General features: G+C 42.0%; 1 protein-coding gene across 3 annotated transcripts in view; it reads left to right on the forward strand.

Annotated features, from left to right (window-relative positions):
* The window catches only part of lmx1bb (LIM homeobox transcription factor 1, beta b), a 72,890-nt gene extending 51,850 nt beyond the window's left edge, over positions 1–21,040 (forward strand). For all 3 annotated transcript variants that reach the window (XM_014986787.2, XM_014986786.2, XM_014986785.2), the window contains 6 exons: positions 12,188–12,420; positions 14,517–14,692; positions 14,960–15,037; positions 15,403–15,469; positions 17,544–17,705; positions 19,787–21,040. In XM_014986787.2, the coding sequence (XP_014842273.1) occupies positions 12,188–12,420; positions 14,517–14,692; positions 14,960–15,037; positions 15,403–15,469; positions 17,544–17,705; positions 19,787–19,944 (874 nt within the window). In that variant the 3' untranslated portion in view covers positions 19,945–21,040. The remainder of the gene's footprint in view (positions 1–12,187; positions 12,421–14,516; positions 14,693–14,959; positions 15,038–15,402; positions 15,470–17,543; positions 17,706–19,786) is intronic.
* Positions 21,041–21,462: the final 422 nt, after the last annotated feature.

Below are 21,462 nucleotides of genomic sequence, written 5' to 3' on the forward strand. Positions count from 1 at the left end.
GGGAAAAAAAGAGTAACCTTGAGCTGGATGCTGCTCCCATGATTCTATCTTGTCTTCTTGCACATATGAATTGTTTTTATTGCTGCAAAGTATTATTGCACGTCCCAGACTGCTGTCAATCTCTTATTAAAAAATAATAATAGTGTTTGTCTGGGGGGTCGTAGTCACTTTGTAATTCTGAAGCATGTGTTGTGCTCACTTTTAAAACAGTCGTCAATTTCAGCAGCTCAGCAGTGGTAGGCTTCGCTTTACGCCTCACGGATCAAAGTGCGTCTTCTATTACGATTTCGTTCACGTGAACGACGCCGAAAATTCAAACTCGTCACTTTGGACGGCGATGATTAACATGTGACACGGCTTTAAGCTGCGAGGTTTGAGAATTTACAGTCTCGCTGCTTTGTGTTTAGGTAAAGAAGGAAGCTGAGGAGCAACTCAAATATGGCGCACACAGAAACAAACAAAAAAGAAAACAAAAAAAAATCTTCTCAGTCATCATTTCTTCACAGATGCTGGAGCGCAGCGTGTGCTACCACACTGTTTGCTCGAGGCTTTAAAAACTGAGCCTAAATGTGATGTCGCACTCATTTTACATACTCAGGAACAGCAGCTGTCCAAACAGCATCGTGTGTGCTCGCCTGCTTACTCTTGTATTTAGCTGTGTACTTAGCCTCCTCCGCTGCCCAATACACTGTCCTTTTCACTCCATGAGCTTTGTTCTACCTGTGTGGCTGCGGAGGATTATTTCTGCGCTGCTTTCCTGTAGCGACTCATTAGTGAAGACAGGAGAAGAAGAAGAAGAAGCAGCGGTTCTCTACATCCTTTTTGTTTTTTTTTGGTTTTGACTGGTCATTTGCTCACAGATTCTCACTGCATGATGATTTGTGTTGGACTACCGTCGTCTCATGGTATCTACACAGAATATGTCAACAGAGATGTGCAGAATGACATAATTACTTTTCATTTCAACTATTTCTACCACCGTTAAAATAAACCAACGTGTCAATTATTATGGCTTAAATCTACGATATTAGTTTTTGCTAGTTTCATTTGGCTATACAGAATTAAGCAAAAACATACAAATCTTTTAAATTCATTTTTTTTCCGCTTCTGCTTCTTATTGGGTGACATAAGTAAACCGAGGTAGTCTGCAATTGGCCGCTTGGCAGCCATGCAGCTCTTCGCTTGTCAACTGTAAATTTATAACATTAGATTCAAATGAAAGATGGGCGGCATGCCTTTAGTTTCCACTTCATAACCATGCGTTGTTGTGACCAAACTTATTCCCAAAAACTATAAATTGCGGAAGGACACCAATGAATCAGTCAGACTGTAGTCTGCCAATTTTCCCTTTAACATCTTTGATTTGTGAATACCAAGTCAATTCTGCAAGTACTTATTGTTCTCCATTTGTTAAAAGCAAGACCTTCTCCTGTTTCGTTCTTTACGAACACTGAAGCCAACACCATGTTTTATTATTCGCTTTTTTGATTTAATAAAAATCAGACACGGTTCGACCCAAAGTTATTCATAGCACTGGAAGTTTGAGGTGCAACGTTTTCTTTTGATTTTACTAACATCTTTTCCGTCCTGAAATCAATATTAACATTGTGACTTGAATCTGATAGATAATCTGTGATATCTATCAGATATCAGGTTATCGGATAGATATCAGATAACCTGATGTCTGATGATAGGAGGATATTATAGGATATCCTCCTATCATCTTCTGTGACAGAAGGCAAAAATGAAGGTGATGGCAAAGAGTTGTTCTAAGACTCAGCACTGAACAGTGAAAACATGCAAAGGTCTGATTGCTGTAATGCCAGATTGTTTTACCATTTATTGTTGGAAAGAAAACATTTTGGTCAAATGAAGCCAGTTCACCAAAACAATGTGTTATTTGTAATAAATTGGTTAGTGATATGAATGACGGTAAAGTATATGGTTCAATGGGAAGGATATCATGATTTCTTTATTTACCGGTGGATTGAAAACTGCTCTTTAAAAAAAAAAAAATGCAACCCCTTTTCTTAGTTTTTTTTGGGGGGGGATGTCAAAAAAAAACAAACAAAAAAAAAAAACAACAGTAAATCAATTATTTGCAAAGAAAAGCCAGACTGGTGCATCCATATTAATTGTCCTCCTTTGTTTTAACCCTCTCCCCTCTCCAGGAATCCAGTGATTCCGACATGTTTTCTAGGCCATAGTAGTTATTATGACTTCATCATTTCTGACCTTCTTCAGCTCAACGTGAGCTTAAAATATTTGTTTCAACAAAGAAATCGTGGGGGAAACAAAGAACGATTTTTTTAAAATCTTTTGATCATGTTCCGGTAGGAGCACAAGCGACACAGATTTCTACCGAGCCGTATTTCAGGTGTTGAGTAATCTGTGAAGCCCGGTATGAGATCACAGAAATGACGACGCCAGGGTTAGGATTTCTTTTTGCAGCTGTGCTGCTACGCGCGGATCGGCCTGGGATGTCCGTCTGGCTGGAGGCTCGATCGACGAGCTGCGCATTCCAGCGCATGGGAGCTGATAGAGACCTAGTTGCTCGATTTATTTTTACAATAACAGACGTGCGGCTGATCCTGGAAACATTTCCTTCCTCTCTCTCTCTCTCTCTCTCTCTCTCTCTCTCTCTGTAACCTCTCTCTGTTTTGCAGGTTTAGCGTTGCTCTGTTCAGCAGCTATTACTAAGTGCGTTTCCTCTGAGAGGAAGGGCACGTGCATATGCAAACTGTAACACATCAGACATATTTCTGCTATTATCTTTTTTCTTTCTTTCTTTTTTAATGCCAAGTGCAATCTGCTCGTCTCATTCATCCCCCTGTGAGCCTGCAGGCAGCCGGCGCGGCGCGTCAGCGCGGGAGAACGAGCCGGACCCTTCGGCCAAGAGCCGCTTGATGAAGAAGGCACCTTTGGGCCATTAGTGGTGTACGCATTTCCCGTTAATGTGTTTTACTTTTACCTGCTGGGAGTTTAATTAAAAAACAAAGAGCCTCAATTTAAAGGCCATTATTATGCTAATGTAGTAAGCAAGGGATGGTGATTAAGCAGCTTTTAGAGCTGACTGGAGCTGGCCCTCGGGAGCGCGAGGATGGCACTTTTTATTTGGCTTCATTACTCTCCATGAACGTGTTCTCCAAAGAGAAACGCTGATACAATGAAACAAGGTCGGCCAATGAGGTGGCTCCTAGAAACGGCGTCATCCTTACTGCTTCTTGTTTCGTGGTCCACTTTCCTTACAGGCCTGAACTTCACCAGTTTCTTTTCTTTTTTCTTTTTTTTTCTTTTACGTCCGCGAGAGCAGCTGTCTTAAACCTGCTTTTGTCATTAGAGCCTCTGCAAGCAATCACACACTTGTATTAGCAGAATCCGGGGTTGCTATTTTAGGGCAGCGTGGTCAACATCCAGCCTCGGCTGCACGGAGAGGACAGCAGAGCCGTGCATAACAAAGTAATTTTCGTGACGTTCTGGTGAAGTTAAAGAGGTTTGTTCATCAACGGGGAGGCCAAACATCTGGTCATCAAATGTTCCTCCGCGGCTTCGGCTCCTCACGCGGCTGCCGAAGCGCCGTCTTCAAAGTGAAGTGAGGAACAGGGAAGAGGATAAGGAACACTTTACGACAAATTAAGTATTCATTCACTCAAACCTAAAGTCTGAAGTTTCTGTAGATGTGTCTTTGAAGGAAAAAATGATGAGTTTAGATTTGTCTGAAGTGAGGTTCTGCAAAGCTTTATCAGTTTTATCTACAGGTAGTGGTTAGTTGTGTGTGTGTGTTCCCTCTTTGAGCTGATTTTGAATTTTCGCTTTTTGGAAACGTTGATATGTGTGACAGAGAATATTTTATTAATAATAAATATCTGTCTTCATGTTTGCAACACATGGCTGTTGTGCTGCAGCATCCGCCCGGTCAGCTGATCTCAGGGATAGTTCCCAAACAATGACGAGACCTGGAAAAGCTCTTTGATGGCGTCACACTAATGACAGGTTTACTCCAGTTTTGGGACTATTGAGTCACAGCTGATAAAGCGAATTGATAAAACAGTCTGTCTCAAATCATGTAACTCTAGCATATTAATGCCAACATTCTTCAGCTCAGGAAATGATAAACGGTACAGAGTTTCCTCTGAGTGTGAAAGTTTAACACAGCATTCGTGTCCCGTTGATATAAACAGTGTTGATGCAAGTTGTTTAAAATAGCTAAAAACAACTACTCACAGTAACATGACATCTAACGCTGACATGACTCTTTACCGTCCCTTTAATCAGGTGCCTTTGGTTATGCTTAGTAATGAGTTTCAGATTTATTGTTATTCCTTCAGTAAGAGGTATTTATAGGTTGAATGATCAAAATATGAATGTAGAAAATTGCTTATATTTACCCATCTTACACTATTTTGTTTCTAACTTATGTTTTAGAGAAACGGCGAGATGTGGTGCCTTAAGTAAATGACGCTCCGGCTTTGCCTTCAAAAGCGATTTACAGTAAAATATACAAAATTTTGTCACATAAATATCAAGCTCTTACACACCCTATAAGTCGCTGATATAGATAAGCAACTGATTCCCAAATGTCGCAGATGGATCCACTCACCTAGCTTCAAATGTAAAGTGAAACAGGCGGCAGGACCTACTTTTTGATTCATTTGGATAAAAGTTATCTGACCAATCGGTGGTGATCAAAGAGCATTAAAATTTAAATCCCGGATGGTCAGTGGAGCCTTAAATATGACAAAAGGATGAGAAAAAGGTCGGTCATGTCCATTGCCAAACCCCATACGGATGCAGCAGTGCAAAGTGAATTCCACAACCTTGATCCCGATACGCATTCACTATTCAGAACGGGAGAACATCAGACATGACGGACACACGCTAAAGACATGGCCAGACTTTGTTTTCCCCTTCTTGTCTTCAGGTTTAGACCTGCACTTCAGACATTGTTTGATATGCTGACACACACGGCAAAGCAGGAAAACAGCTGCAGTGACATTAGACTAGTCCGACTCCTCCAGCTTGTCTAAAGAACATTTTGTTTCTTGGTGATTATTTCATTTTTTCCCCAAGTTTTGAATATTCTGACAAAAATTCAAATCACTGAAGATTTCAGATTATTGTGCAAAATATAGCATAACTACCAGCTGTGAGGTAAATGTTAAATCAACGTACATCCATCCGAGATCATGTGAAGGAATGCCTTAACAACTCAATTATGATATTTGTATTTGTGTTGATAGATTTCCTTTCTCTTTTAGGTACTGATTCTGCTTTTCATCAACAAAGTTGTCCAATACACACGCGCGCGCGCACACACACACACACACACACACACACAGCAATATTACTCTATGAAAGAATCAAACAAACATCCAGTTATTGTAATCAAACCCTAAAAACTGAATTGTTTTTTTTTAATATCTATATTTTCTTTTCATGAGCTGCCACATAGGCCTCAAGCCTCACCTCTGCATAATTGGCCCAGCCTTAGATTTTCCTACGAAAAAAAAACAAAGACGCACACACACACACACACACACACACACACACACACACACACACACACACACACACACACACCCACCCACGCGTGCGTGCACACGAGCCCATCTTCAAAGTAATAGCTTACAGCTGCTGCCTGGATAATCCTCGTCCTCTCTTTCTTTTGAAGGGATGCGGTGACATAATGGCCCTGGCTATTCTTCGCCTAAATTGTTATGGTATTTCTCAGAGTGTTGTTCAAAAGCAAAAGGGGAGTAGGTGAGGCTGTTGCACGTGTTGGTTAAATGTGGCATGATAGCAGCCAGCCACCTTTCTCCTACCCCCTCCTCCTCCTCATTCGGTCTTCCTCTTTGTTTTCTCTCTCTCTCTCCCTTTCTTATTCTTCTGCTTTTCTTTTATCCCACCCCGTCCTCCCGATGCTCGCTACTGCGGCAGAAGTAATAAATGTAAAAGTCTGCAGAGGAGAAATGGCTGGCAACACGTGGTGCGAGTTTAACATGTTGTCACACTCTTAAGTTGTGCTTAATCTGCTCAAAGGGAGAATGCGGCGGGTCTCTGAAGTGCCTGGATGGAGGGGCGGAAGACGACGAGTCCAGGTCCCCCGGTTGCACTTTTTGTCGGTGCAGCTCATCAGACATAAAAATACTCCTTTGGCTTTTCTTTTCCCCCTCAATGTTTTCAGGGTTTTTTTTTTTTCTCTCTCTATCTGCACATGTCACCCTCAACAGTGTGATAATCTGTCACACAGAGAAGTGATGTGAGAAAGAGCAGACGAGGGATTACAGGTATGAGATTTGAAAAAAAAAAGCGACGTAATGATTCCACAGGGGCCGAGGTATGTGCTGAGATGGGCTCTTTTTTTTCCTCATTTATGAGTCCTGTTCCAGGGAGGCCTAGGTAAATATTGACAGGTCTCTGCTTGAGATGCAGCCATTGATCCAGGCGGCGGGGTCTCATCGCTCGATCTGCGCGCTCAGGTGTGGGAGGAGGAGGGAAAAAAAAAAAAAAAAAGAGCCAGAACAGGAGTTATCATGCTGGTGGTCCCTCTTTGTGTTGTCCTTTTCACGCAGGCTTGACTTGCAACACCGGGCGTCCTGTTACTCAAGCAGATGAATGACTGGAAAGTGGATTTTTTTTTTTTTTTTTTTTTTTTAGCTGGAAACTAGCATCGCTGGAGTCAGGCAGGAACGCGGGAAATTGGTTAAAGACGACCTAACTCGCTTCGAGTTTGATTCAGAGCCACTTACGGCGTCGTAGTCGTCTCCGGAGAGTCGGGTGGACTCGACGTCGTCCCCCTGCCTCTGCTCGTGTGTTGTTTTTATTTATGAAATCATAATTTACATCTTCCAGTCTGTCTCCTGCTGGCCGTGCCAGCCCAGCAGCCCCAGCCGCAAACCTCTAATCAGGTAATGTTAGGGAGGTTGAAAGGCGTGCCTCCCCCCACCACCCCCACCCGGTCAACCTTCACTGCTCACACAGTGGTGTTGTTTTTAAGAGCATTCTTTAGCAGCTGAACTTGGAAAGGTATTAAAGTGGGATTAGGCTCCTCCACAATCCACTGCTTGTGTCATTCAGGGAGTTTGTGTTCCCCTCTCCCCACTGCCGCCTCCCCGCTCCTCCTCTGTTTGATTGTGGCTAGCCGCAGGAGTGGGACCGACTGTGCCTTTCAAAGGATAGGGGTAGGGTTAAATCCCTAGTCCGCTGCTCCCTGCTAATTCTCCTTGTTCCTTAGAGAAGGATTTACTTCTGCTGCCAACCTCTCAAAGGCCTTCTCTGCCCATCCGAAAAGTCGGCGTTGCCTTCCTGTGGAGGTGTGGTTGCCATAGGAGGGGCGTCACGCATGGCTATTCCATCTGAACCCCGCTGAGAATGGGGACCGGGGGACTGAAAACAGGCAGAAAGTCCGGATTAGACCCGGGGACAAAGCAGGACAGGAAGATTCCAGAAGGGACGAATGGGAATTACAGCAGCAAAAATAATGCAAAGTGACAGAGAGGGGAAATAGAAAAATAATGGCTTACAAGATTAGGCCCAGCGAGGAGAAAAAAAAGAAGAAAGGAAAAGGGAGCTGAATGAGAATGTTTTCATCCAGATGAGAAGATTTGAGAAAGGGAGAGAGAGAGAGAGAGCGGTCGTAGGTGAATGCAGCTCGCCTGACGCATCAAAACCGCGCTAACAAGTCATTTCCTCAACTTTTTGCACCCCTTTTGCTGAGCCTAAGCCGCCGATCATTAGCTAGACATTAGAGCCGGAGCTGGGAACTCGTCTTGACAGATTCATCACCTTTGTTTCCCTGATCCCAGCATGTAGCGCACTAATCCCCTCTGAAAACCAGACAGCATTTCACAATATTCAACTTTTTCCACTGGTGGAATGAGTCGGCGTGAGCTGCGTTGGACTTTAGCAAGAACCTAACGAAGCCACAGAAAAATTAACCCAGTGCAGTCGAGTCATATCGTCAGATTCAACTTCAGTTGCATGTGTTTCAGTGCAGACGGAGTCAGTTTATGTTGTCAAATAGTAAAAAGTCATCTATCAGAGGAAATTCAGCTGCATCACATCATTTACTTTGCGGCAGTTCCTCATAGAGAGCATGTGGCTGCTGCAGACTGTTGATTGCATCAGCATCACTGGTAAATGGACTGAACCTGAAAGCAATTAAACCAAAGCCTAATTATACCCGTGATGGGTTTAGATTTTGAAAAATAACCTGTTTCTAATTTGTTTCTTATCGGAAATAAGATGGGCTCCTCTCAAAAGATCGTATAAGTCAGTAGGTAATTTTCTTTTACCTTACAGCTATTGCATCCTTTTTAAAACAATTATTTGTTAAATATGTAATGAAACAATTGGTGATAAAGACATTGGACAAACTTTCTGAGGGAATCTGTTCGAAGAGGTGCGACTGACAGGATGGAGACGACTGACAGGTGGGGAAATGGAAGTTTATCATCACTGCTTCCAAGCTTTCAGCTGAAAATGAATCTCCTGACGGAGAGGTGCTTCAAAAACATCAAATCCACAGCATCCACGTTATGCTGCTTTGTTTTGGGGATCTTTTGTACTGAAGCTTTGCACATTTTCTTGCTTTTACTGCGCACGTCTGTTCAGTGTGTCTTTACGCCGCAGTCGGTGTCTTTGCTGATGCAATTGGAGACAGAGGATCAGCAGGAAAAGTTCAAGAAGGGAGACATTCACCAGCCAGATGAGGAGCATGTACAGGCAAAACAGAGACTGGGTTTTGTGGGAGGCGTTCTGCTGGATGGGTCACAAACCGACCGCGTTCATCAGAGTATATATTTCTCTCGGGGGATTTTTATGTGTCCCCAAGCGTAAAAACAAAAAAGAATCGTATTCAAGTTGGTTTGTACTCGGGGGTTTCATTGTATTTTAAAGCAGTGATGTCACACAAACCCAAACCTCAACTTCAAGCACTGCAGACATAAGACAAAGCATCGCATGCCTCCTGTTTTACTTTTGCTGCATTTCAGCGGCTGTGTTAGATTGCCACAAACATGCCGGGCATAGTTGTTATAACAGTTTGAGTAATATTTGTGCATGGATGAATAATGAACTTTTTTATAAATACACAGGCTATAGTAGGAACGTTCCTATTTTCACCTGAAAAAAAGGCCTAAAAACCGTCACGTTTATTCGTCCCCGTTACCCTGCGATATTTTACAAGAATAACAGATGATTATGTAAGTGGGCAACAAAACCGACTCTGGTCCCTCGTCCTTCTAAATCCGGCCCTGGGTGTGATGTTTCTCTCCTTCTCTGTCGTCCAACTTCCCATCATCTGTTTCTTTATGGACCTAACTTGGTTGTTTAGAGGACAGATCCAGGTTGGCAGGTCAATTCAACAAGAGCGCCGCATGTTTGAGATGCATGCCAGCATTTCTTTCGCAGAGGATTATCCTGGAGGTTTTTCCATAGTTCAATAATAATCTTCTTAACCTATTGTAATAAACGAAAGATTAAAGGATTTTTGAACCTTGCGAGTGCCAACATTGACATCTCTGTTGTTTGACTGCTGCATGATGGGGGGGGGGGAGAAGAAAAAAAAAAGAAAGACCAAGACGCTCTACTTACCTTCTGCTGGAAGAAAGAAGTTGTATTTTAGTGGATAGACATTGAGGATGTTGCAAAAATAACAAATGAATTGCTCTATAATTAAAAGTTAAGAACAAAAGCGTGTTGGTTCTCGGGACACACACGCACACAGCTGCTCACACATACACACACACACGCGTGTTAACACACACACACATTATCAGCACTCAATCAGTACCTATAACTGCATTAGCATGACAAAAACCGTCCTTTGGTTTCCCCTCGCTCTCATATTTACACATTATATTCATCACTATCGTTCAACCCTGTCGCGAAACTGCCGATGATGTCAACTGCTCCCCTCGCCGCCTCCTGCACAATGAAATAGATGTTCACCACAAACAGATAGGCGGTTGCCAGCTGTCTCCCAGACCAGGGCAAACACAGAAGCCACTAATAAATCCAGCTTTTACAGCTGGACAAGATCAACCGCACTCCTCTGCCTTCTTGCTCCGTTTAATGTGGCTTCTTCCGACACAACAGAGTGCAAATTAAATGCCTCTCAGTCACCGATAAAACAATGCAAACATCTTCGCTGAAAGGGTATAAAAGAAGATGGAGGTGTTGTCAGGGGAATGGTGATAGAGGTGGGCGTCGCAGCGCGGGGGGGCAGGGAAGGGTAGGGGGGGCGCATGGTGTTAGACGCAGAGATGAGATATGAACGGTAGCCAGCAATGAATCACAGTCTCAGATATGCTATCTGATGCATATAGAGAACTGTGGAAGTGAAAGAAGTAAAGGTGGACCAATCAGGCTTTTCCAAGGCAATGCAAACGTTCAGTTTGCTTTGTTTTATTTTTTCTTTATCTCAGGCCGGACCTGTCGATTGTGATTTCAACTGTTAGCATTGGATCCCACAGACAATGAAAGAATACATCAAAACAACAAATGCACGTCACAGTGCATGCAGGTTTCATGTTTATAGACTGAAAAGTGTGAGTTCTTAGCTTTGATGCTTTTAATGAAAAGAAATAAAAAAATCTGATTTTTTTTTTTTTAGCATTTCTTCTGCAGATTCCTGCTCATAGCAGAAAAGGGGAAAGTTGGCTTATTCTGATGTATGGGGAAGAAAGAAACTTATAGCAAAGAGTCGATCAGGGTTTTGTTGTTTGAAGATCGCTGCAGCAGAACCTGAACCAGCCTCTTCTTTTTTTTTTTTTTAGGTTTTCAAAGGGATTTTGTTTTCCATGACTGAGCTCGCTTTGGACTGATGCAGGGTTGGGTCCACCCTAGAAATTTTAACAGATGAGTTGTTGCCAAAGAAGTCACATCCCTTTGACTGCTTAAAGGGGTCAACGAGCCAGTCTTAAAAAAAAAAACAAAAAAAATCCTTTATGAGCAACTAAAGCTTCATTGAAGACAGACCACAGATAATTTGAATGAAAAATTTATTCTTAATTTCAAAGAAATACATATAAACTATAGATTCATCATAATATTTTGTGAGTTTTCTTTATTTTAATAGTGAGAGACGTGACAATAAGACGTAATAAAAATAAAAGAATTGCTCTTTTTAGTAATAAATCATTCTCTGCATAGAGACAGAGCCTAAAAAAATAAAACTTACACATAATAACTTGTACGTCTCTCCAGGAGTTTCATTCAGTAGTGCAACTGAGCTGCAAAACGCTACACATTGATTGCATGCTTTTATATTATGAATAGTTTAAACTGCTAAATTAACAAATCCAGTCATGTTATCACAGAAAGTCTATTTTTTTTTCAGATTCTCTTCCAGAAAAATTATAAATGATACAAAAATAGCCAATCTCAAAAAAAAAAAAAAAACAGTCAAGGCAGATGTGTCATAGGACTGCTTAGCACCTCCAGGCCAGCTGGCGGACCAGAGAGCACTAGACTCCTTAAACACAATATCGGTTTCTAAATTTAACTGTAAATATTTGTTGGTAGTTATTTAATTTTTTCTAAAGTAACAGCTTTAAAAAAGCTGCTGATTCTTTAATGCTTACATTTCTTATTAATTTACTATTCACTAAATATAACATTTGTCTTCTATTTGGAGAGTTATGTAATTAATTGATGGTTTCTTGTCAGTGTTCTAGTTTATTTAGGTTAAATGAACTGATAAAAACACCTTCTCAAATATATTTTTTAATTAAATAGATTTCATTATTTCATCAATGAACTGTTAAATTTGTACTTATAAGCACAACAAATTCTCCTTACTGGCTTGACTGAACATGTGAAAAGGTGAACTGTGGACAATATTGCAGACCAACTCAGTAACTCAGAATTTCCATTTTGGAAAATAATAATAAAATTAAGTAAAATGTGCAGTGAACCGTTCAAGCAAAACACATTTTATTTTATTTAGCTTTCTGACCTACCTTGTAAACTCTGACACTCAAGATGTTAAGTCCATAAAATGAGACAATTTAAACGAGACATTTGTTGGAGCTGTGGTTCCTGGTTGGCAGCGAGGGTTAGCCGGAATTGGGATTGGGTTTTTCAGTCTTGGTGCCGGCCCCACGTACAGTGTGCCGTTTTTTTTTTTTTGTTTTTTTTATAGACATGACATATTAAACAGTACGTTTTTCTCCTCCACCCTCAGGTTGTTTGCCACCAAGTGCAGCGGCTGCATGGAGAAGATCGCCCCCACGGAGTTCGTGATGCGGGCCCTGGAGTGCGTCTACCACCTGAACTGCTTCTGCTGCTGCGTGTGCGACCGCCAGCTCCGGAAGGGTGACGAGTTTGTCCTGAAGGAGGGTCAGCTGCTCTGCAAGATCGACTACGAGAGGGAGAAAGACTTACTCAGCTCAGTCAGCCCGGATGACTCAGACTCAGGTGAGCCCCCCAGCCCCCGCCCGGCGCCCCTCTCTCAGCAGGGTGAGAACAGCACTCTGGTGCTATCATCATCCGGCACCGAGGTGTTGCATTCGGTGTGCTCTGCTGCACCACAGCGCACGCCAACAAAGATGCCCTCCATGAGAAAACGAAGCCCACCTTACTTTATTATTAGAATAGTTTTCATAGACGTCTGAGATGCAACGCTTGCACCCGACGGAGCTGAACTTATGTACTCCTGTGGCTCCATCTGGAGCTCTCCGACGGCTTTTCTCGCGTTCATCCGAGCGAGGAGTGTGGCTTTATAATACAGTAGGAAGTGGAAACAGGACAAAGCCAAGCCACCCTGCATTAATGGCTCTCCATGCGTGGGCAGGATCTGGTGCTGGAAAGAATTAAATTACTGTATCACGATGAGTGACAGAGGGATTTGGGGGGCCTTTCTGCAGTAAGCCTTCGCCTCCGCTCTTATCAGCCAGAGTGCTCCTCGCCTATAGACTGCACACACAACGAGGCACCTAGCCAAGCCTCGCTGTTCGCCGCCATCTGGCTTACATTTAGACATTCACAAAAGCGGGAATTTGTCAAATACATCTGTGCCTGTGTCAACTTTTGTCAACTTGTGGGAATATTTGCTCCTTGTCCTCTCTCTCCTCCTCCCTCCCCCCCATGCTGCCCCCTCTCACCCGCCCTCATCCCTCGTTTACTCGCATCCCAACGCATCACTCACACATGTCTTTGGGAGTCTCCAGGATTTTCGAGGCGGAGAGAATCTCGACACGAGCAGAGGTTAACCTCGGCATGTCGGGGACCAAACGGAGGTTCTCGGTTGAGAAATGTAGAAACATATCAGAACCAGATGACAGGAGAGAGTCGGCTGTGGTGTGAGAGCCTCCGTTTTCAGCCGTGAGAGCCCGAAAGTCAGGAACAGCCATGCTGGTTCAAATTTGGAAATACTTGTTTTAAACCCACTTTTGTTTTTACTTAGATTGATGCCAATGGATCAACTTGTCATTGTCGTATCTTCTTTTAGCTTTTTTGGGTTATGAATTGTTTTTGTTTTACTTCAAACATGGCACTACAATTTCTTTCTTCTTCTTTGTTTTTTTTTTTTTTTTGCTTTTTTTTTGTAGTAGGACTACGATAATATTTGTATCAATTACGGTGCTGGGCCACCATGAAAACACTCAAGGCTGACGTTTTGTTGAATTCAAACGCATATTGTTATCTGGAGACTTTAACTTTCTTCCCAGTTGAGCTTTTTCTTTGTTAAATTGAACTATGACCCCTGGTCAAACCAAAATCACTGAGTGACCTGTTGCTATTTGTTGAGTTCAAATGACCACTTTTCCTCACAGTAAATTATGAGAAGAAAATGTATTTAAATCATCGATTGTCAAAGCCCCTTGTGATGTCATCAAAACAGAAATCAGATTTTGCAGATTTTTTCTGTAGAGAAGTTTTTAAAAAGTGTTAGTTTTTATTGACAGTTTACCCATTTGAGTGAAAAAATAATACACTACACCTATTGATAGATTTTTTTTTTTAAATCAATCAAGATGTAAAGTAGTGGTATAAGAGAACTTGACATTTGTCTGTATCCTGAAAAAGGTTCAAGAACAGAAAACAAATTGAACACAAGATCTGTCGCAGCAGCCTCGGTCTGCCTTTAAAAGCTACGACAAAGTCAAACTTGCTTTTCCTAGAGATGCTTTTCCAATATGAGCCCGCAATGGTTTTTCCATGGCACTCATGAGGTAAGTTTCCTTATCAGAGACTGATTTAGTTTAAATTAGGCAAAGCTGAGAGCAATAAATTACTAATGACACCGCGTCCAGCAGGGTAAAGAAAAAAGATCATTTTTCAGTGCGCTCTCCATTTGCTTCTGAAAGTCTAATCATGCCTCGCTTTTTTCCCCCTTTTGTACAAAATTGATAAACCATCAAAAACACGTGTCGTGTTTGATTGACTGTTTGTGCCTCACCCGACGTCGTGGAATAAAAATATACATCTATCAGCCGTCTGTGCTTTGTCGAAATGTGGGTTCGTTTTGGTGAAACGGTGCTCTTCTTTTTTTTTATTCCCCCGCCCCGCAGAGAAAAGTGACGATGAGGAGCTAGACATCAAGCCAGAGAAAGGAATCGGGAGCCAGGGCAAAGGGGACGACGGGAAGGATCCGAGGAGGCCCAAGAGACCGCGGACTATCCTGACCACTCAGCAGAGACGGGCCTTCAAGGCCTCCTTCGAGGTCTCCTCCAAACCCTGTAGGAAGGTGAGGCGCCGCACGGGAAAAACGTGGACAAAGTGGGGATTCTTATTTTCTTTTGTTTGGAGCGTAGTGGGGACTACTACGCCTGCATAACTTCAGCCCTGAAACACCAAAACAGGAGCAGCAGTTGCTCCAGAACCTTTAGGAATCGATTACCAATAGGCCCCAAAAAGACAGAACCATTCGGTTTTCACTCCAACCAAAAAAAAAAAAAAAAAGTTATATTTTCTTTGTGTGTGTGATGTAACGGTATTTCTTTTTTATCTTTAGGTGAGGGAGACGTTGGCTGCAGAGACGGGCCTCAGTGTTCGAGTGGTCCAGGTGTGGTTTCAGAACCAGAGAGCTAAGGTGAGCGAGACACCAGTTTACAATCCGACTCTCCCCGTCTGAAAGAACTGCCCCGTTCCGTTTTCGCCACTAAATCACCACAACTATGCGTGCGTTAAAACTTATCGCCGCATTCCTCTCCCGCTGAAATGCGGAGAACGAGAGCGAAGAGTTGCAAATCTCGCTTGGTCCTGCATTAAATGTCTACGCCCTCCTCTTTGCTGATGATTATCTGGCGAAAACCTTTGATACTCGACAACGAGGCGCGCTGAGATAGAGGTTCCAGGCGGTTCACGCAAGGGTGAACAGCGAGGAGCATCCTTTTTAAATTAAAGACAGCATGTTGGTTTTGGGAGTTCTTCACAACTTTGACTCCTTCGTTTCAGATGAAAAAGTTGGCAAGAAGACAGCAGCAACAACAAGAGCAGCAGAATTCCCAGCGGCTCGGCCAAGGTACTACCTTCATATTCTCGGCACCAGCGGTGGCTGTGCGGGGCCTGGCAAATGTTTTCCTCCCCCTTGAACCTTTTATTTATTTATTTATTTTTATATTTTACAATTTGAAACATCCATGCAACAAACAACCACCCATTACTCTCACACCCCTAAATTAAATGAAACAATATCCCAGCTGACAGAACATTGTTCCATCCATTATCTGAAAATGGTAATGGTGTCTTACATGTGGAAACTTATAAAGCTGCCACTGCTGCGATGGGATAATCTGTCAGAAGAACAGCTGTTAGACGTGTAGCAAGAAACAAAAAAGCTACATGCAGTCTGTTTACAAAGTTATAACAAGCCATGTCGGGGACACAGCAGCCATGTGGATGAAGGTACTCTGGTGAGATGAGACCAAAATGAGACATTTAGAGAGGTGTGTGAGCGGCTGCCATTGATGCTGCTAACTACGGGTGACCTGATAAGAGACGTGCTCCATTAAATTTGCAACCGTAAGCAAAACTATTTAGCTCAGGGGAGCTAAATGCAAATGCATACCACTCTGTTCAGATTTGTTTTTTTGTTTTTTTTGTTTTTGTTTTTTTTGTAAAAACTTAATGAAAACAAATTATTCTTTTCATTACTCCTTGCGATTAATATTAAATCGGTTAAAATTAGATCTCAATGAAATACATAGATGTTTGTGTTTTCAATGTGACAAAATGCGGAAAATGTTGAAGGATGCATATATTTGCAAAGCCCTTTCTAATTAACCCGACAAAACTAAACAATTAAACTATTTTGAGTTTTGATGTTTGGAAACCGAGAACTCCCTCATTACGTAGCCGTGTTGCACTGTAATCAAATTTGTTAATCAGCGATTACGCAAGGATAACGGATTACAAACACGTCAGCGGGTAAACAACAGCACCACAGAACAAAGTTGGAAATTGTTTTCCGGAGGCAAACAAAATAAATGACAGACATCATTTTGTAAAACCGCTGGAAAGTGAAACGCGGTGGTGGTGGGGGAGGGGGACGGGCTCGAGTATTGAGGCTGCGAGACAGCTTTGTGTCCCTCTTGACACTCAGTCAGCCAAAAGCAGTGTTTGTCAAGGGGAATTGTGGCAGAACTACTGTAGGTTACCATGGAAATGCTAACACAGAGACAGGCGAGCAATCGAGGTATTGGATAGTCGCAGGAGCGTTTCTCAAAAGCAACTGCAGTAGGCAAACAGAGACGGCCCAAGGCGAAAGAACCCTGACCAGCTGTTTTAGACTCTATACCAACAGGGGGCCCCCAGTAGCACCAGAGTTATCTAACAAATGAGGCTTATAAATGCACATGATTTTGTAGGCTTGGAAATATTTGGAAACCTGGCATAATGATCAATATGTGGCGATTTGTTGTCATGGTTTTGTTAAAATGTGCTTGAAAATGGAAAATGTGTTATCACAGGTCGAAGGTAATCCACTTGAACTGGCAACGTGAATTCTGTTTAATAACGTCCATCCTGTACTCTGTCAATACTGGGGCAGAATTATCATCAAAATAAGGAAACATGTTTTCCATATCTTTATGACCTTGAACCAAGAGCCATCAATGTGCAAATTTCAGGGGTGACGGATGTGATTTAAGCAAGGCACAACTGGTTACCGTCTAGTTCTACAGCACAGTCACAATTAGTAAATTAGAATATGTGTTGAGAAGAGGTTTGTTTGTGTTAAACCTGCTTTTCATGAAGCCCAAATTTCTGGATCAAAAATGTTTTTTATTGATCCATTCTGATCTTAAATGTTATTTTTTATATAAGGATCAAAAAGAAAATCATCATAATTACAGATAAATAAAAATCTCGAAAGCATCAGTCTGTGTGTAATTGATCTAAAACAATATTCAGATTCAGTCAACAAGACTGAATGGTTGGTTACGGTAGATTGACAACACAAAGAGGATATTACTTAAGGTGTGAATCCAGTTCTTTTTTTTGGAGGCCTACTGCCATCGTTATGTCTTTTTTTTTTTTTTTGCTTCATTAAAGATGTTTTATGTAAGTACATGTTTTTGTTTTTCCATTCGCTGCAGAGGTGATGTCCAATCGGATGGAGGGGATGATGAACTCATTTACACCGCTGGCTCCCCCTCAGCAGCAGCTGGTCACCATGGATCAGAACGGCTACAGCACAGACCCGTTCCAGCAGGGGCTCACCCCCCCACAGATGCCTGGGGACCATATGAACCCATATGGTGAGCATCCGCCTCCCACGAGACGAACACATGCCCGTCCCGTAACCAGCCCCACGGCCCCCTCTGTGCGGGACATGTTCCCTGGCCACAGCTCCCTGATTTAAGCCGCTCCCCCGAGAGGAGCGAGCAGCGTCTCCTCCCACATGAGATAACACGACTGTTCTCATAAACTCTCGGGGTTTTGAAGTGTGCTTTCAGATCTGTTTAATACGGTTTCGACTCCATGCCTCCACTTCTAAGAGATGCCTTGACACTGATGATGTTTCCTAATGTCGGCAGAAACATGTGGCTTGGCGCAGGCCGCCACCCGAGATGCACCGCAGTCCGAGGAGGGTGAGATAATGGAGGAGCAGGAGCGGGAAGACAACAAGCCTCCGATTTCTGTTTGATACGAGACGGAATTAAAATGCAAATAGAGGCAGGGCGGGAACATGAGTCGATCAACGTTCGAGTCCATGGGACGTAACTGGAACAGCACATTTCTGAGTGATGTCCTCAACGTGTCCCAGTGGGACCGTTTCCCGAAGTTCATAACTTCCTTATAATTTGCTCCCATTTAGTTCTTCGCGGCAGTAAGAAACCAAATCCCTCGTCTCATCACTCTCCTTTGGTTTGGGGAGCAGAACAATATTGGCAAGGCATTAAAAGATATCTCTCAAAACGCTGTCCCCGTTTTGTGCAACACTATCATTAAGATCCAGAGTGTAATAAAGTTAACTATTCCCCCCAGAGAAATAACACATTGAGGTTTTTATGAAAGGCGTAAACAGTTGCTATTAACCAGATCTTTTAAGAGGGTGCCCCTTGTTTACATGCTCCCTCGCTGCCTTTCAATCGTCCCGGGGAGGGCAGCAAAAAGTGAGCTTTGATGATATCTAACAAAAGTCTTCTCGCAATTGTGATGACACACAACAGCTATTTCTCAAAGTGACTATTAGTAATTATAATTTTCCAACTCTGCTATAAATCTTAAATACAAGGCTGCTGTGATTTTATAGTCATAGCCCAGTGTTTAATTTTTTTTTATTTTTTTTTATTCTTTTTCTTTGGTCTGATGTCTCTCCCTCTGAATGATGGACAATGCTGGTATCAATATGTATCAGCTTCCGAAATACCCATGTTACTATTTTGCATCTCTATTGAGTTCCAAAACTACATTTATATATCGTTGATTCACAACAAACGTCTGAAGTCATTTTACAAGACAGATTCAGTTTCTGTACATATATATATAAAGCCAACTTATTCCCATGATATAGGTAGGTTCAAAGTCGTTACATGTGTTCATATTTGATCCAGGTCATAAAATAATGTAGTCAAGTTCTGTTTATTATGCCACTTGGTAAAATGTTTTGTATTTAAGGAAACCTGTAGTCGATAGCCTCAAGCCCTTCAAAACTGACACATTTTACAGAACTTTAATGTCTTCTCAATCCCCTTCAGTTCCTCATATTTAGACCTGCATGGCAAGTTCTACTCAATACGCCAGCATATATGAAAAAAATTAGAAACAATGTGACAGCAGCTTGAAATGTTCCTGCATACCATTCCACAGCATCAGAGTGTATTAATGAGATGGCAGTCAAAGTGCAGGAGAGGCAAGAGCTTAGTTCAGTTGGAAGGAACTAAATGTTTCTCCACACGTCTGCTCAGCTGGCTAAGGACACATTTTTTTCTTGTTTACAAGAAAAATAAAAGTAGTCATGTTGCAAGCAGCGTGCCCGTCATGTCAGTGAATATTAGCTTGTTTTTCCGGTGCTACTGTATCGTATTTTTTTTTCCGTTCTGCTCTTGATAATTTGCATAACAGCGCTTAGAGACTGCTACTACATTTGGTGTGTATGTGTTTTTTATAGTTTATGTATTTAAAAAAAAAAACAATAAAGAAATGTCACACATATTGAAACTGTCCTTAAAAAGGTTTTAGCAGTAGTATGAAATATTGCTACTTTTCTCTTAAGCAGTTACATCATGCTATACATTTTTAGTCAACACCTTGTGGTATTTTTTTAAAATCTTACTCCAGAACAGGCTCGCTTTGAATTCTGACGACTGATCGCCCCCGTGTCCTCTCCTCACAGGTAACGACTCTGCGTTCCACGACATAGACAGCGACACGTCTTTAACCAGCCTCAGCGACTGCTTTATGGCGTCCTCAGAAGTCAACTCCATGCAGGCCCGCGTGGGAAACCCCATCGACCGCCTCTACTCAATGCAGAACTCTTACTTTGCGTCATGAAAAAGAGCGGATCAAAAATTGTCGCCGTTAAAAAAAATAAAAAATGCAGAGAGAAGAAAAAAAACAAAACTGCCCATCTCAACCTACGGCGCGATGGCGTGGGGTTCCTACACTACTATGGACATGAAGAGACGACCCCCTTCCAGCAGCTCCTGGTTACGCACGGAAGCTAACGAAAAGATAACTAAACCACTTTGATGTAGGAGAGTGAAGAACGGCGGGGACTTACACAGGACTTAAATATTCTTAGAGATTATTTGGTAGGATTGCTTATTCCTCACTCTTTTCTTTGTTCACTTAAAGAAAACAAGTAGATACGGAAGTCACTGATGAAAACCTGTCAAGCCAAATAATACGCTGAGTTTATACAGTGCATGATCAATTGTAAACTAACTTTTTGTAAGCCCCTCCCTCCCTGGTTAAGATGTGGTGTTTGGACTATTTCTTCTTCACACTACATGGACTTCCATGTTCACCGTTAGCATTTGATCACTTGCCATAGATTTAGGTATTGTGTTAATAGTATATAGATGCAGCATGTCTGCAAGAGTGACTGTACATTCGTGTGCGTATGAGCGTTTGTGACAAGAAAGAAACGTGTAGAGGAGTTAAAAACTAAAAAAGAAAAAAAAAAATTAAATGAAATAAAGAGGCGGATGTGTAGGATCAGTGAACTGTAAATAGTTTCCCCGGACAAATTGGATGTGCATGTTAGAAATGGAAAGCATTCTATTTATTTAACTATAACAGGCTCTTGAAGGTACATATTAAACGTGAAAAGCTTTATTTAAAAAGAACAGCTTTTTTTTGGAGCAGTTAGTGAGTTCACGAGAATCACATCACATCTGTATGCCATTTTTAAATATGAAGATTAACCCTTTTGTTTTTTGTTGTTTTGTTTTGTTTTTTTCTCCCAGCCAAGCTGTAAATGAGCAACATAGCTATTTATTTCGTACAGACCATTTTTTTGTGTCATTGTCCGATGTACATTCTCAAAATGTTCAAGTTGCTAATTGACCAAAGTTGACTGGTTTGATGAATAAACAATGTCTTTTTTTCCTGATAACATTAAATAAATGCCATCTGTGACCATTTACATGTTTAATGGTGTTAGCCCAGTATTATTTGTGTGACTGAAGAGCTCTATTAAAGGTCTTCCAATATGTCAGATTATTTTCATTTCTGGTACTGATGTAGCCATCATGTCAGGAAACGATATGAAATATTCCCCTTCCCTTTACATTGGCATTCGACATGAAAAAAACAGATACCTTTACTCTTCATCTGGCTTACAAGGTAGACGCATACCCGACATCAGGGTGGTAGCTTCATTATCGTGACTGCTCATGGTTGTTAGCCTCACAGAGCTTTCAGAAGTCATAAATCAATCCTTTTGGTCAGCCGCTGGCCTAAATACCGAAGAGGGTTCCTGCTCCGGTGTGCGACACGTCCATACGAGAATGAGGATACAGACGAATAAATATGCTATGCAGCGCTTGTGAGGTCAAGGAAGTTCAG

Source organism: Poecilia mexicana, unplaced genomic scaffold, assembly GCF_051168715.1.
Source record: "Poecilia mexicana isolate PSO_F unplaced genomic scaffold, ASM5116871v1 scaffold_9, whole genome shotgun sequence".
Classification (NCBI taxonomy): domain Eukaryota; kingdom Metazoa; phylum Chordata; class Actinopteri; order Cyprinodontiformes; family Poeciliidae; genus Poecilia; species Poecilia mexicana.